This window comes from Denticeps clupeoides, unplaced genomic scaffold, assembly GCF_900700375.1.
Source record: "Denticeps clupeoides unplaced genomic scaffold, fDenClu1.1, whole genome shotgun sequence".
Taxonomy (NCBI): Eukaryota; Metazoa; Chordata; class Actinopteri; order Clupeiformes; family Denticipitidae; genus Denticeps; species Denticeps clupeoides.
Window position 1 is genome coordinate 6,915 of NW_021629779.1, and position 15,280 is coordinate 22,194.

At 52.2% G+C, this 15,280-nt stretch overlaps 3 protein-coding genes and 1 non-coding gene across 5 annotated transcripts; 2 read left to right on the plus strand and 2 right to left on the minus strand.

The window, feature by feature from the left end:
* Window positions 1-1,694: 1,694 nt before the first annotated feature.
* On the minus strand, window positions 1,695-9,186 carry LOC114773841 (histone-lysine N-methyltransferase KMT5B-like). The gene is made up of 10 exons (XM_028966006.1): window positions 9,016-9,186; window positions 7,865-8,088; window positions 7,616-7,763; window positions 6,170-6,335; window positions 5,266-5,375; window positions 4,971-5,137; window positions 4,864-4,883; window positions 4,657-4,793; window positions 4,428-4,579; window positions 1,695-2,908 (listed from the first exon to the last, which is right to left on the minus strand). The coding sequence occupies exons 2-10, from the start codon at window positions 7,971-7,973 to the stop codon at window positions 1,818-1,820; spliced, it is 2,100 nt and encodes a 699-aa protein (XP_028821839.1). The 5' UTR covers window positions 7,974-8,088; window positions 9,016-9,186; the 3' UTR covers window positions 1,695-1,817.
* A 1,435-nt stretch (window positions 9,187-10,621) lies between these two features.
* LOC114773842 (rano class II histocompatibility antigen, A beta chain) lies at window positions 10,622-12,307 on the minus strand. 2 transcript variants are annotated; one of them, XM_028966008.1, is made up of 4 exons: window positions 12,227-12,307; window positions 11,878-12,147; window positions 11,506-11,778; window positions 10,622-11,434 (listed from the first exon to the last, which is right to left on the minus strand). In XM_028966008.1, the coding sequence occupies exons 1-4, from the start codon at window positions 12,282-12,284 to the stop codon at window positions 11,244-11,246; spliced, it is 792 nt and encodes a 263-aa protein (XP_028821841.1). In that variant the 5' UTR covers window positions 12,285-12,307; the 3' UTR covers window positions 10,622-11,243. The 2 variants fall into 2 exon arrangements, with proteins under 2 accessions (XP_028821841.1, XP_028821840.1); XM_028966007.1 differs by having other exon boundaries at window positions 10,622-11,778.
* On the plus strand, window positions 11,908-14,059 carry LOC114773843 (HLA class II histocompatibility antigen, DP beta 1 chain). The gene is made up of 4 exons (XM_028966010.1): window positions 11,908-12,433; window positions 12,555-12,830; window positions 13,310-13,591; window positions 13,724-14,059. Exons 1-4 carry the CDS (start codon window positions 12,364-12,366, stop codon window positions 13,849-13,851), a joined length of 756 nt encoding a protein of 251 aa, XP_028821843.1. The 5' UTR covers window positions 11,908-12,363; the 3' UTR covers window positions 13,852-14,059.
* A 274-nt stretch (window positions 14,060-14,333) lies between these two features.
* Window positions 14,334-14,405, plus strand: trnaq-cug (transfer RNA glutamine (anticodon CUG)). The gene has a single exon. It is a non-coding gene; the product is annotated as a tRNA-Gln (tRNA).
* The last annotated feature ends 875 nt before the right edge of the window (window positions 14,406-15,280 follow it).

The window sequence follows — 15,280 nt, forward strand, 5'->3', positions numbered from 1 at the left end:
GACGCGCGGTGGACGACGAGAGTGTGGGTGTGGCCGATGTTGGGCGCGGTGGAGGACGAGAGTGTGGGTGTGGCCGATGTTGGGCGCGGTGGAGGACGAGAGAGGGTGGGTTTGGCCGATGTTGGGCGCGGTGGAGGACGAGAGAGGGTGGGTGTGTCCGATGTTGGGTGCGGTGGAGGATGAGAGAGGGTGGGCGTGGCCGATGTTGGGCGCGGTGGAGGACGAGAGAGGGTGGGCGTGGCCGATGTTGGGCGCGGTGGAGGACGAGAGAGGGTGGGTGTGTCCGATGTTGGTGTGGTGGAAGACGAGAGAGGGTGGGCGTGGCCGATGTTGGGCGCGGTGGAGGACGAGAGAGGGTGGGCGTGGCCGATGTTGGGTGTGGTGGAAGAAGAGAGAGGGTGGGCGTGGCCGATGTTGGGCGCGGTGGAGGACGAGAGAGGGTGGGTTTGGCCAATGTTGGGCGCGGTGGAGGACGAGAGAGGGTGGGCGTGGCCGATGTTGGGCGCGGTGGAAGATGAGAGAGGGTGGGCATGGCCGATGTTGGGCACGGTGGAGGACGAGAGAGGGTGGGCGTGGCCGATGTTGGGCGCGGTGGAGGACGAGAGAGTGTGGGTGTGGCCGATGTTGGGCGCGGTGGAGGACGAGAGAGGGTGGGCGTGGCCGATGTTGGGCGCGGTGGAGGACGAGAGAGGGTGGGCGTGGCCGATGTTGGGCGCGGTGGAGGACGAGAGAGGGTGGGCGTGGCCGATGTTGGGCGCGGTGGAGGACGAGAGAGGGTGGGTGTGGCCGATGTTGGGCGCGGTGGAGGACAAGAGAGGGTGGGCATGGCCGATGTTGGGCGCGGTGGAGGACAAGAGAGGGTGGGCGTGGCCGATGTTGGGTGTGGTGGAGGACGACAGAGGGTGGGCGTGGCCGATGTTGGGCGCGGTGGAGGACGAGAGAGTGTGGGTGTGGCCGATGTTGGAGGACGCGCGGTGGACGACGAGAGTGTGGGTGTGGCCGATGTTGGGCGCGGTGGAGGACGAGAGAGGGTGGGTTTGGCCGATGTTGGGCGCGGTGGAGGACGAGAGAGGGTGGGTGTGTCCGATGTTGGGTGCGGTGGAGGACGAGAGAGGGTGGGCGTGGCCGATGTTGGCGCAGTGGAGGACGAGAGAGGGTGGGCGTGGCCGATGTTGGGCGCGGTGGAGGACGAGAGAGGGTGGGTGTGTCCGATGTTGGGTGTGGTGGAAGACGAGAGAGGGTGGGCGTGGCCGATGTTGGGCGCGGTGGAGGACGAGAGAGGGTGGGCGTGGCCGATGTTGGGTGTGGTGGAAGAAGAGAGAGGGTGGGCGTGGCCGATGTTGGGCGCGGTGGAGGACGAGAGAGGGTGGGTTTGGCCAATGTTGGGCGCGGTGGAGGACGAGAGAGGGTGGGCGTGGCCGATGTTGGGCGCGGTGGAAGATGAGAGAGGGTGGGCATGGCCGATGTTGGGCACGGTGGAGGACGAGAGAGGGTGGGCGTGGCCGATGTTGGGTGTGATCAATGTTTGGTGTATGAGTGAGGTGGAGTTTGAGGTAAGACCAGCTGCTCCCAGTCAGTTGTGAGGTGTCCACTGATACAGGAGGACATTAAATAATTTTTCAGTCTTCAAGTTTTCGTGGTTTGATTAGAACGTCACACTAAGAGATGAAAATTATTTCCACTCTACAGTCTGATCGTTACAAAAGTTAAGTGCATTTTTGTTAAATGACAAATGACATTTGACATTAATGACATTTTCTTGGAGAATCAAATTTTTACATCAACCCCCAGAGCGCTGATGAAGACGTGGACCAGGTTCATGCATTCAGCCTCAGCAGCTGGTCCTCTCTCCTCCTGGAGGAAATATCGATGTCTATGGAGTCTTTCCCCACGATGAGACGCAGGCGCTTTGGAGGAGGAAGGGGAATAAAGTCGTCCTCGTCCTCGTCCTCCTCCGATGAAGACTGTTCGCTGCTGGGCTCAGGGTCCAGGTCCTGCTGAACGTCCTCACGCTTCAGCTGGATCTTCAGCTCTGTGGAACCACCACCAGCAGCCCCGTTGTTCAGCTTTGCCACGTACGAGTCGACCTTCTCCCCGTCGTGCTCCTTGCTGAACTTGATGCTGATCTTGGAAGGTGTGGACGAGTCCAGGGGCTTCTGTCCCGGACAGGTGGTCTTGTTGCTGCCGCTGTCCCTGCGCCGGCGGAGCGTGATCTTGGGAATGCCGGTGAGGTTCTCCACAATCAGCTGCGTGTCGTAGCGCGTGATTCGCCGCTTTTTCTTCCCTTTGCCTGGTGACCTCCTGCTGCCCTTTGACTTACGACCCCGTGGCTTTACTGCATGTGTCCTGTGACCGTCGTCCCTCAAACTGTCAGGAGGGGACAAGAAGTCCCGCGGCTCCTTCTTCACCGTACTGTCCGGCCGCAGCTGGGTGAACCGGCCGCAGGTGGAGGAGTGCAGCGCTGGCTCCTTCGGCCCCGCCCCATGGCTCAGGTCCGCCTCCACATCGCCCGGCTCCGCCTTCACCACCGCCCCACCGGGCATGCGGGGACTGTGGACCTCCAGCTCGCTCTCCGCCGCCAGCGTGCGGGTCAGCCTCCGAGTCCTGTAGGGACACGCCCGGCCGCGCCCGCACCGCGGCGGCCCGAGGCTCTTCTCTCTCGCCGCATGGCGGCTCGTCGGGCAGCCCGGGCCGTGGACAGGCTCCGCCCCGTTTTCCTGGCACAGGACCGGGCTCAGAGCCCCATGGGCGGGGCCGGCCTGGGTGCCCCGGCTCCGCCTCCGGAATTTGACCTTGGGTCTCCTCGGCGCCCTGCTGTTGCTCTCCGGGTCGGGAGGCGAGGTCAGAGTTCTCAGCGGGGGCGGGGCGGCTTTCAGCTTTGCACCGGCGCCGCCCGTCCGCTTCCTCCCTAAAATAAAGAAATGAAGAAAATAAGAAAAATCATTCTGTACATCATTTGACATCATGTAAAGTGTGTAAAGTGAAGTGATACACAGCAGCACAGCACACGGTGACACAGTGAAACGTGTCCTCTGTATTTAACCATCACCCTGAGTGAGCAGTGGGCACCATGACAGGCGCCCGGGGAGCAGTGTGTGGGGACGGGACCTTCATCAAGGGGACCTCAGTGGCACCTTGGAGGGGCGGGATTCGAACCGGCAACCTTCTGATTACAGGGCCACTTACTTAACCGCTAGGCCACTACTGACCAAAATCATGTGGGTGGTAGTAGCCTAGCGGGTAACACACTCGCCTATAAACCAGAGGTTCAAACCCCACTTACTACCATCGTGTCCCTGAGCAGGACACTTAACCCTGAGTGTCTCCAGGGGGGGACTGTCCCTGTAACTACTGACTGTAACCCTGAGTGTCTCCAGGGGGGGACTGTCCCTGTAACTACTGACTGTAACCCTGAGTGTCTCCAGGGGGGGACTGTCCCTGTAACTACTGATTGTAACCCTGAGTGTCTCCAGGGGGGGACTGTCCCTGTAACTACTGACTGTAACCCTGAGTGTCTCCAGGGGGGGACTGTCCCTGTAACTACTGATTGTAACCCTGAGTGTCTCCAGGCGGGGGGACTGTCCCTGTAACTACTGACTGTAACCCTGAGTGTCTCCAGGGGGGGGACTGTCCCTATAACTACTGACTGTAACCCTGAGTGTCTCCAGGGGGGGACTGTCCCTGTAACTACTGATTGTAACCCTGAGTGTCTCCAGGGGGGGACTGTCCCTGTAACTACTGATTGTAACCCTGAGTGTCTCCAGGGGGGGACTGTCCCTGTAACTACTGACTGTAACCCTGAGTGTCTCCAGGGGGGGACTGTCCCTGTAACTACTGACTGTAACCCTGAGTGTCTCCAGGGGGGGACTGTCCCTATAACTACTGACTGTAACCCTGAGTGTCTCCAGGGGGGGACTGTCCCTGTAACTACTGACTGTAACCCTGAGTGTCTCCAGGGGGGGACTGTCCCTGTAACTACTGACTGTAACCCTGAGTGTCTCCAGGGGGGGACTGTCCCTGTAACTACTGACTGTAACCCTGAGTGTCTCCAGGGGGGGACTGTCCCTGTAACTACTGATTGTAACCCTGAGTGTCTCCAGGCGGGGGGACTGTCCCTGTAACTACTGATTGTAACCCTGAGTGTCTCCAGGGGGGGGACTGTCCCTATAACTACTGACTGTAACCCTGAGTGTCTCCAGGGGGGGGACTGTCCCTGTAACTACTGATTGTAACCCTGAGTGTCTCCAGGGGGGACTGTCCCTGTAACTACTCACTGTAACCCTGAGTGTCTCCAGGGGGGGACTGTCCCTGTAACTACTGACTGTAAGTCCCTCTGGATAAGGGCGTCTGGTAAATACTGTAAAAGTGCATTATTATAAGATGTAAGATGAATAAATGAAACATCACGGCGTCCTGAATATGGAGACCTGCGTGTGTCTCCGGCGCGTCCTCCGTCTCGCCCAGCTTCTTCAGACGGTTCAGCCGCCGGTCCGTCTCCCTCAGGCCGTACTTGCTGTTGATGACGGGGGCGGCGGCCGCGACTCCTCCCACTGTCGATTTAAAGGCGCCGGTTCCCCGCCTGGGACGATGATAAAGAGCACGGTTCCTCGAGCGAGCGGCTTTAACCGGAAGAACGGAGAACGCGGCGACCGGTACCTTTCACACGTGTAGCATTCACAGAACTCGTTGTTCTCCCCAAAAAAGCCGTCTCCATAGTGACAGGAAATTTCCTCGCCGGGCTCGATGTCCCGCAGGACCTTGACGCAGGCGGTGTCCCGCCCGGTGGACACGAACTGCAACAGGAAGAGAGAAGGTGACGGGGACGCCGGTGGCGGCGGTGCGGGGGGGCGGGGCCTGACTTACTTTACAGTTCGGCCGACAATCTGCAAGGAAAGAGAGTAAAAGGTGAGCGGGACACGTGTCTCCAGCCTCCGCGGCGGAGAGGACAGCGCGGCGGCGGCGGCCGGTACCGTGGTTGATGAAGGCCGCCGGGCCGAGCCACAGCTGGGCGCAGTTCTTGCGGGTGGAGTACATGACGCTGAAGTCGTTCTCGCCGTGGCGCAGCAGCAGGTTCTCCTCGCTCCTCGTCAGCTCGGCGATGCAGCCGACCAGGTGCTCCATCTTGTCGTACCGCTTCCTGTCGGGGGAACCGGCACGTTCGTCACCTTTTTATTAGCACTTCTCCGGGTTTAACCGTAACGCGCTCCTCTCCGCATGCGAGGCGTTATGTGCCGGGAGGTCGGAGTTCATCACGCCGCGTCTCACCACTCCTTCGTAGCAACAATCTTGGCGCCGTTTTGCTCTGACGAGTATCGGTTGCAGGGCAGGATCTCGAAGCCGCTGTTGGTGGCGAACATCCGTAAGTAAACGAAGAGCTGAAGAAGAGAGCGCAGTTTAAGAGAAGAGGAGGAGGTTGTCGAGGGTATATAATGTGTATATATGTAACGTGTGTGTGTGTGTGTATATATATGTAATGGGTATATATGTAACGTGTGTATGTGTGTGTGTGTGTATATATATATATACACATATATGGCGTATATATGTAATATGTATATATGTAATCTGTAAAGAGTATATATGTAATGGGTATATATGTAACGTGTGTGTGTGTGTGTGTGTGTGTGTATATATATATATACATACATACATATATGGTGTATATATGTAATATGTATATATGTAATCTGTAAAGAGTATATATGTAATGGGTATATATGTAACGTGTGTGTGTATGTGTGTGTGTGTGTGTGTGTGTGTGTGTGTGTATATATATATATATATATATATATGGCGTATATATGTAATATGTATATATGTAATCTGTAAAGTGTATATATGTAATGGGTATATATGTAACGTGTGTGTGTATGTGTGTGTGTGTTTATATGTTTATATATATATATATGGCGTATATATGTAATATGTATATATGTAATCTGTAAAGTGTATATATGTAATGGGTATATATGTAACGTACGTGTGTGTGTGTGTGTGTGTGTATATATAATGGGTATATATGTAATATGGATATGTAATATGTATGTGTATATATGTATATATGTTACGTGTGTGTGTGTATGTATATATATATATATATGTGTGTGTGTGTGTGTGTATATATATATATGTAACGTGTATATATGTAATGGGTATATATCCCACGCACATGCTTTTTAAAGAGCTTCTCCTGGGCCTTGGTCTTGTGGACAAAGTGATGTCTGGACCAGTCTCCTGACGTCAGGGCCTTGAAGGCCTTCTCCAGATTGTCGTGCTTCTTAAAGCGCTCGATCACCTCCTTCAACTCCTCCTGCCGCCCTTTCATAGGTCGGAACCTGCGGGAAAACGCGCGCTACATCACTGTGGAACACGAAGTGCGAGACGGGAAACTGGACGTGGACGTTCATCGCCGCAGGTGATGCGGTTTATAGATGCATTTAAGCTTTTTCAGAGTTTCATTTCTGTCATTTTAAAGATGGTGATGTTTTTATCAGCACGGAAAGGGATGCTGAGGTGGTGAAATGGATGCTGCCGATGTAGTTGGCAATGAAAGCAGAAAGTCTGAGGTGGGGGGGGAGATACACACTAACACACACACACACACACACACACACACACACACACACCACACCACCTAACATTGCACACTGCACCTTATGTACACTGGTTACAGGATTTAGATTTTGGGCCTGTTTACTGTACTGCACATTGTTCATCTTTATACACTTATAGACCAATGTACATTCATACATATACTTATATTCAGTATATATATTTATAATTCTACAACTTGTACAAATAACACTTCTGCTCTTCTACTCTGTACTTGAGAGACACCATCTACCGGAATCAAATTCCTTGTATTTGCTTGCAATAAATACGATTCTGATATATTTATATATATAAACAGACTTGTTACGCGCACAAAGCATGTTGGACCCCCGCGAATACCCCAAATGTGGGAACCTCGACTGCATGATTTCTGGTGGTGGGGGACTGGCCTGGCGGTTAAGGAAGCGGCCCCGTAACCGGAGGGTTGCCGGTTCGAATCCCGAATCGCCACCGTGCCCACAGCTCACTACACTGATTCAGGAGCGTGTCGTTCACCGAGTGATTCGTTCATTCAGGCTCCGGCGACGCGGCACAGTCCGTGCGCTTGGCCCCGCCCTCCCGCGGTACGCCGGCTGAGAAACATTTACATTTACAGCATTTATCAGACGCCCTTATCCAGAGCGACTTACAGTAGTTACAGGGACAGTCCCCCCCTGGAGCAATTTAAGGTTAAGTGTCTTGCTCAGGGACACAATGGTAGTAAGTGGGATTCGAACCCGGGTCTTCTGGTTCATAGGCGAGTTACCCACTAGGCTACTACCACCCGAGAAACGAACTAATCGCCTGAGGAACGATTTGTTCTTTTGAACGAATTGTTCACGAACAACAACACAAGTTTACAGAGAATTTCTTTGCCCTGAACACCTAGTCGTACCGATTTTTTATTTTTTTTTTTTGGTTTTCTGAAATGATGCCGCATGTGCAACCGAATTGGTCGCATTTTACAGCCCTGCAGCATCTGCTAACGTCCGAGATCGGCGGAACGTGGAGCGGGCGTTCCCACCTGGTGTTCATCTTGTGGGTCTGGAAGCCCAGGTAAGGGTCCAGGATCAGGCTGGTGCTGAGGTCGTCGTTCTCACACAGCTCCTTAGCCGTCATCCCGGACGAGGGGACGTACCGCCGCTCCGCCTCCGGGCCACCGCCGCCGAACCCTGAGAAGGCCGCCGGCAGACAGGAAGCTACGTCAGGGGGGGGTTCATAAGAGCGGGTCAAGCGCTGTTCTACGCGTGCGGGCGGACGGGCGACAACTCACGGCGGCTGCATCTCTTGTTGTGCCGCAGATGCGAGGCCTGGTTCTGCGCCCGACTGGACGCCTGCTCATTACCGTACCTGCTGCCATTCTGCCTGCCATGTAATACCATGTTCTTGGCTTCGCCCGACCACTTTATACCCACAAGCCCCCCAGCCCAAGTGCATCTAGCCCCGGCGGTGAGGGAACTTTCCAGAAGGAGCAGGCTGGGATCCCGGCGTGGTCTCCTGAAAGCCAACCAGAAGAGAACATTTACGGCATTTACCAGACGCCCTTATCCAGACTTACAGTCAGTAGTTACAGGGACAGTCCCCCCCTGGAGACACTCAGGGTTAAGTGTCCTAATCAGGGACACGATGGTAGTAAGTGGGGTTTGAACCTGGGTCTTCTGGTGTGTTACCCACCAGGCTACTACCTCCCTGCTATTTAGCGGCTACTTGCTGTTCTGGCGACGGTGTTCGTATCAGGCGGATTTAAACACAGCGGCCGGTCGAAGTTGGTGTGAACGGACGGGTATTGGCGGCCCGAACCGGCCACTGGCGTCCGCCGGACTGTTTGGTTCGCCTCAGGTTGCCTGGACGTTCGAGTCGCTGTGGTTTATTATAGTGCGAAAAGTCACCATAAACAGCACAGAGAGGCGGTATAAATAATAAAAAAAATTATCTATTTTATTCTGTAAGAGACCAGTAAAATGATAAAAGAAACACTACTTGTACAAAAAACTGGCCTTCGGTACGAACTAGAGGGGTGTCGCGGCAAAAGCTGCCCGCCATGAAAAAGGACCAAAATGTCAGGAACACGGCAGCCAAACACCGCGTCGCCGTGACCCTGTAGCCGCGTGTCTTTCCCGGCGCCGCGGTCGTGTTTAATCCGCCCGGTTTCACCGCGTTTACAGAGTTGGAGGCGCCGGGTGGCATTCTGTCACGAAGGCAACATTTCGGCACGACACCCTTTCTGGATTCTCGTTACTCTACCAAACAATTTACAACATTCTGTTTTAGGGTATTCACAAACGACATCTTATTTCTGTTCGTTTGTTAGTTAGTTAAGTAATTCGATTTATTACAATTCAGCGGATGATTAAAGTCCACCAACATATTTCATCCGTGGAGAAAACCGGCAGCCGGCTAAGAAAGCTCCTCTCCGTAACTCACCGCGTCCTTTCCCCTTGCAAGGTGTAACTGCTCGTCCCGAACACCCACGAGTGACAAGAACACGCGAAGTATTAACATCGGTGAAAAAGAGAGAAAACAAGAGAAAAGAAGCAGAAATCCTGAAAATTCACATTAGGATTCAAGATGGCGGCGCGCCTGGTCGTGGAGCGGAGGCCGTGGCGCAGCTTGGTACAAAGTAGACCCTCCAAAACACTGATGTACTTTCTCTTCTGGATGTTCTACAGTAGAAACGAGGCACAACTTTGCACAACGGACACCGTTTCTAAAGGGTACGTTTTAAAATTACTTCTGTAAGTAAAACTTTTTGACAGTCACATCTGACTTGTGCTCGGATGTGCACAAAAGTAGTGCCGCCCGTCCCTTTAAATGAATTTAAATTCGAAACAGACGAACAGTGATTTTGGAATTCACGCTGTAATTCACGCCGTAGCTGCTACTGGACTGTGTCTTTATGAGCAGAATTTAGTGCGTTTGGTTAGTTTGTGTTTTAGGTGAAAGTGAAGTGATTGTCCTTGTCTGGACGAGATCTTCATCAGTGGTCAGTCTGTGTGAAGGCCGCTTTCTTCCCATCCTGGATTTATTAATAAGGTACGGATAACATGGCATTTTGTGTTTAAGTTCTCATTACTTGCCATAAACTGAAAAGTAGTTTAGATCTTGGTGTCCAACTTGTAGTTCCAGCTTAAATGTGGCTTATTGTCAGCGTCCCTCCAGAACCAGGTTCTACGTGTCCCCTACTGAAATAAAGTGCACATGTGGACACCGATGGAGTTGTTCGTGTTCTGGATCATCATAAAACAGCATACTTCAACAGAAGACGCCATCAGAAGACCCTCTCGTCCATCACTAAACGTGGGCTTGACCGTACTGTTGTGTTGTGGAGGATTATGTGGGAGACTTTTAATGATTTGAACCTCCAGGAAACCAGTTAGATCTACAGGAAAGACGGGGACGTGCAGGTAAATATCAACAACCATGCAAACAGGAAGCACTTCCACGGTGACCACACCCCCACCCGCATACACTCGTATTTGTCATTTTTGGAGGATTGTATGAGGAAAGTGGTTGTATGTATGCGTCCTTAGACTTTTACTTCGAAATTAAATGTTTCAATTAATTTCGGACAAGTTTATTTGTCCCTGAGGGACAATTTAAAAGGCACAGTGGAGCAGCACACAAATAACAGTTGTGCCGAGGTGCCACTGAGCTTCATCTCAACACACTCCGGGCGCCTTTCATGTGCCGGTTCGAGTCCCGATCTGACGTTTCATTCTGCATCCACAGAACTTTGTCAATCTGAGGGACGCCAGATTGGAAAGACAGATTTGGGAACCAAGGTGACCTTCCTCCTCTGGGTCCTCGGAGCCGGCGTTTGGAGGGGGAGCCCCTCAATGACCTTACGTGCTGGCCTGCATGCCTGCTGGTCACAGATAAGGATCTCACAGTCGGTCCAGTGATCTCAGATCACGCGCTGACAGCGCTCTGGAGCCGGCGTGCTGGTGGAACCAGCAGATGATGGAGGCCGATATGACACCATCTATGAAGGAGTAGTGAAAAGGTCCAGAATTTTGTGACCAGTGCATACCGTTTTAATTTACTGAGAAGCAAAGAAAACATGAATTCATCCTACACAGTGAACACTATGAAGTTTGAATTTCCATTTGAGAACTGCGTACAGTGTGTGGTTGTGTGCATAAGATGTTAGTTGTTCTATATTACACTCTGGCGGCGTTTATAAATGGTTTATAAATGATACATGCTGGGATAAATGGTTTGTCTGTTGCTCCATTTTCTTCTTTTTTGCATTTTGAACCTTCACTTACGGTCTGGTTATGGCCCACCAGTGTAATGTTAACATTGTTGTATAGCGACACCTTCTGGCCAAGCCAATAAATGCATTTTCATTTTTAAATACAAATTACAGGAAGAATTAAATTAAAAGCGTGTTCCCTTGGCTGTGGAAGAAAATAACACCAGTGATGAATTCTTGGCTTTTTGCTAACGTGTGTCATCTCTTATGGCCTGAAATGTTAAAAAGGCAAGTACATATTTGCATATTTGATGGATTAATTTGCATATTTCTCAGTAGGCACCAGTCACTTGTCATAAACAGTCTGTGCTTGTCCCCTGATTGACATCACAGACGTCTTTCTCCCGATAACTGCTGTGGGAGATGTGGAATATGTGTAGAGCGTGAGGTGGAATCTTCATCCTGCTCTCTGCAGCTCCATCAGAGTTTCTGAGGGATCACTCGAGTTTAAGGAAACTCTCACTGATGCCGCTGCACGTTTCCTGTGTGATCGGATGAACAGGGAAGTGATGCCGAGAGGAATCGCCGCGGACAAAACTCCGAGGACGATGGGCAGCATGGTGAGGCCGAAGCCGGAGGAGATGTTCTCTGTGGAAAAGAGAAACGTGAGAAACCATGAAGCTCACCTGACAGTGACTTCTTCTTCTGAATGGACCCACCAAGCCGGAGTTTCAGTTTCCCTTCAATGCTGACGTGCTCTGTCTCACAGAAGAAGCTCTCTGCTGTTCCGTTCTCCAGCATCAGGTAGTTGGTGATCTGGAAAGTTCCATCCTTTTGGGGCAGAAGGCCTGTGGTTGTGGTCCCGAAGAATACCTTTTTCCCACGATGCACCCAGCGGACACGGATGACGTTGGGATAGAAGCCCCTTACCGTGCAAGCCAGATACCGCCTGCCCTCTTCTCCAGCCAGAGAGACCTGCACCGTGGGCCTCACTGTGAAGCAGCGAGAGATGTGTCATCATGATGTTCCACCTGGGGGTGGTGAGTATCAGCCCCCATGGACCGGTGGACGTTGTGGGCGTGGTCACTGACCTGCCCTGGACAGCGAGCTGTTGGACAGGGAGAAGACTGTCTGGACTGCAGAGCAGATCCTCATCAGGCGCATCTCCTTGCTCTTAAAGTAGAGTTTGCTCCGTCTCTCCTCCACCATGAAACTGCCCGCGTCGCTCCTGGCGGCCACGCCCTCCTCTTCCAGGTCCACGTGCATGATGTCTCTCTGGTTGTAGCCGTAGATCCAGAACCGGCCTACTGGGCCCGCGCTGCTGAAGGTGCAGCCGATCAGCTGCTGGAAGGTGTGTTCTTCTGTGGAGACACAACGCTGTCAAACACACACACACACACACACCATCTCAGAACGAGTGTAAGGGGGGTTCTTGTGGACCTGCCCCTGAAGAGAGGGTTTCTAGTCCGGCTAGAAACCAAAAAAATAGCGCAGCCATCGTGTACGGAGACGCGGGGACGACGCAGTAAAGCGAAAGTGAAACCGCACACACCCCACTGCGGTGAAGGAGAGACGCCATGCGAGAACTTCCTGGACCATCCAGCGTTTTATTATGTCTTTGCTTCCAGCATGTGTTGTCATGGACCGGTAAGGCGCGTATTTAAAGCTTTTCATCTGTCGGGGACGTGCTTCTCGTGTTTGTCATTGCACCAGCACTAGATCTTTATATAAAACATGTTTATCCATCGTCAGAATGTACATATTCCAGATTACCAGTACGTGGGCGTGGCCTCGTACACCAGAACCAGGAGCGATGGCTCTCTGTCGCAGGAAGTGGTGGTCTTGGTGAACGAGGCCGTGTTCGCCTACTTCGACCCGACCCAGGAGACCTTCGTTCTGCGCCCCAGTGCGTCCGCGGGCTTCGGCGTGCTGGACGCCGCCGAGCGTGTGTACTGCGTGTCAGAGGTCACCAAGTCATTCCCCCGCCAGCAGGACTACCTCGAGCGGCTGACTGAGAAGACCGGCTCGGCCAGACCTCCAAAAGGTCAGTCGGAATCTGAAATCATGTCAACTGGACAGTTATTGTTATGAAGCAGGCGTCCCCGCTTCTCCTGCACCTGACGGGAAATGAAGTGACGTGATCGTCATTGTGAGACGCTGCAGCACAGCACACAGTGACACGGTGAAACGTGTCCTCTGTATTTAACCGTCACCCTTGGTGACAGTGGGCACCATCAAGTGGACCTCAGGGGTACCTTCTGATTACGGCGCCACCGCTGGTCCAAATATAAACCTGTCTTCATGCAAGAATGGAACTTTACTTTCGCTTTTGCCCGTTGGAACATGTTTTCAAGTCAAAGTCCTCTCATCATATACGCGTGTACAAAAAGACAAAGTAACACACAACACAAGACATGAACAAGGACATTGTGCTCCGACCCATAATATAGTGCAGGACATGATATATAAGTGATGTAAATAATTTGTCTTCTTCCCTGCTCCCTGTTGTAAACTGTCCTTCAGCGAGTCCTTCCGTCAGCATCTACACCCACTTCCCAGCAACTGCTGGTGCCCGGAACGTTCTTTACTGCTACGCCACCGGCTTCTACCCAGGAGACATCGAGATCAGCGTCCTGCTCAATGGGCGTCCCTTCCCAGGGAAGGTGGTGACCTCTGACCTGGTGTACGGGGAGGACTGGACCTTCAGGGTGTTTAAATACACGAACGTCACTCCACAGCCGGGAGAGGAGTACGCCTGCCTGGTGAAGCACAGCAGCATGGCTGAACCCAAAACCATCTCCTGGCGTGAGTGAGACAGACTACAATTCTCTTTCCAGAGATTCCAAATGAAACCCATACAACTCCAACTATTAAAATAACTTGTTTCATCTACATGCTGTCTAAATGTCTATAAGATGATTTTGTACTTTCGTACAGGCCCTGAAGAGCCTCCAGACTCGGTAGCGCCGCCTCCCTGGACGTGGGCCGCGTCTGTTGCTGTTGGTGCCGCTGTGGGAGGACTCATATCTCTGCTTATGTTGAAAAGGAGCTGTTTTTGGCAGTGAGCAGAGAGAATTTGTATTGAGTGCACTGAGGTTGATTATCCATTATCAGCAACTGATGGAAGAGAGACAGGTCGATTCCATGGCTGCAACTCCTCAGTGACATATAATCACTTTCACTTTCATTTTTGATGTCGAAGCGGACAAATATGTCAGTTGTTCGTCAGGGTGAAACTGCAGGGGGAATTTTCCAAAATTAAAAAAAAAACACACTAACTCCACATAATGTGTACAGAAGCGTGTGTACGTATTATGGTGCAATTGCTGCGAGTAAAAATCAAAAGAATGAAATAAAATGATCCTCTGCTGACCACGCAAGGCGATTCCTTCTCGACTCTGGATGAATCGACTCTTCTGAGTCGACGCGCTCATATGAATCACATGTTTCTTGCGCTCCACGTAACTCTCGCGAGAAGAGGACGGATTTGGACGCAGGATCGAGGCCTGGCGAGTTAAAACACGGCCCCGCCCCGCGGCCCTCCACCGGTTCCATGGTGTAATGGTTAGCACTCTGGACTCTGAATCCAGCGATCCGAGTTCAAATCTCGGTGGAACCTGCGCTTTTACAACCATTTTCATTTTGACGTTCCGAACCTAGATTTTTATTTAGAAAAGTGAGGCGATCCGCGCGAAGGAGGCAAGATGTTGAAATGCAGCCCCAGCAGCGCCGCTGCTCCCACCTGTTGCGCCGCCAGCAGAGGACGCTGCGCCGGCGCCGTTCGGGCAAGATGGCGGAGGACGTGGCCGGGTCGGAGCTGTGAGAGACGGCGGATCGGAAGGTGAGGCTCCGTCCCGTTATTCGCTATCATCACCATCATCATCATCATCATCACGACTGTAATCCGAATCGCGGCTCTGGGGTTCGCGCATGGTTGATTTCATATAAACTGCTCCTCAGAGTTCCTGCGTGGAACCCTGACCTGATAATGATGGTTCTTCAGTTATCATCTGAACCAAAACCAGCTTGTTAGTTGTTGCTGATGCTGCTGATATGTTGATGTGATATTAATAATCATTATTATCATTGTTATAGTGACTGTAATCCAGCGTTATGAACACGTACACAGGGGCTGAGAAGATGACGGTCTGTAGTCAGTAGTGGTGAAGAACCTGGAGCAGATCTCCTCATCTCATCTCTCTGTTCTTCTCACAGGGAATAATAATAAGATCGGATCTGGCAGGTTCTCCGTGATGTTGCCATGGTGAGGACTGGTGTGTGTGTGTGTGTGTGTGTGTGTGTGTAGGGGTTGTGTGTAGTGTGTGTCTGGTGAGTATGGGTGTGTGTGTGTGTGTAGTGTATGGGTGAGTATGGGTGTGTGTGTGGGGTGTGGGTGAGGGGTGTCGTGTAGCGGTAGTGTGTATGGGTGTGTGTGGGTGTGTAGGGTGTGGTAGTTATTGTGTTGTGTGTGGTGTTATGTATGGTGTGTGTGTA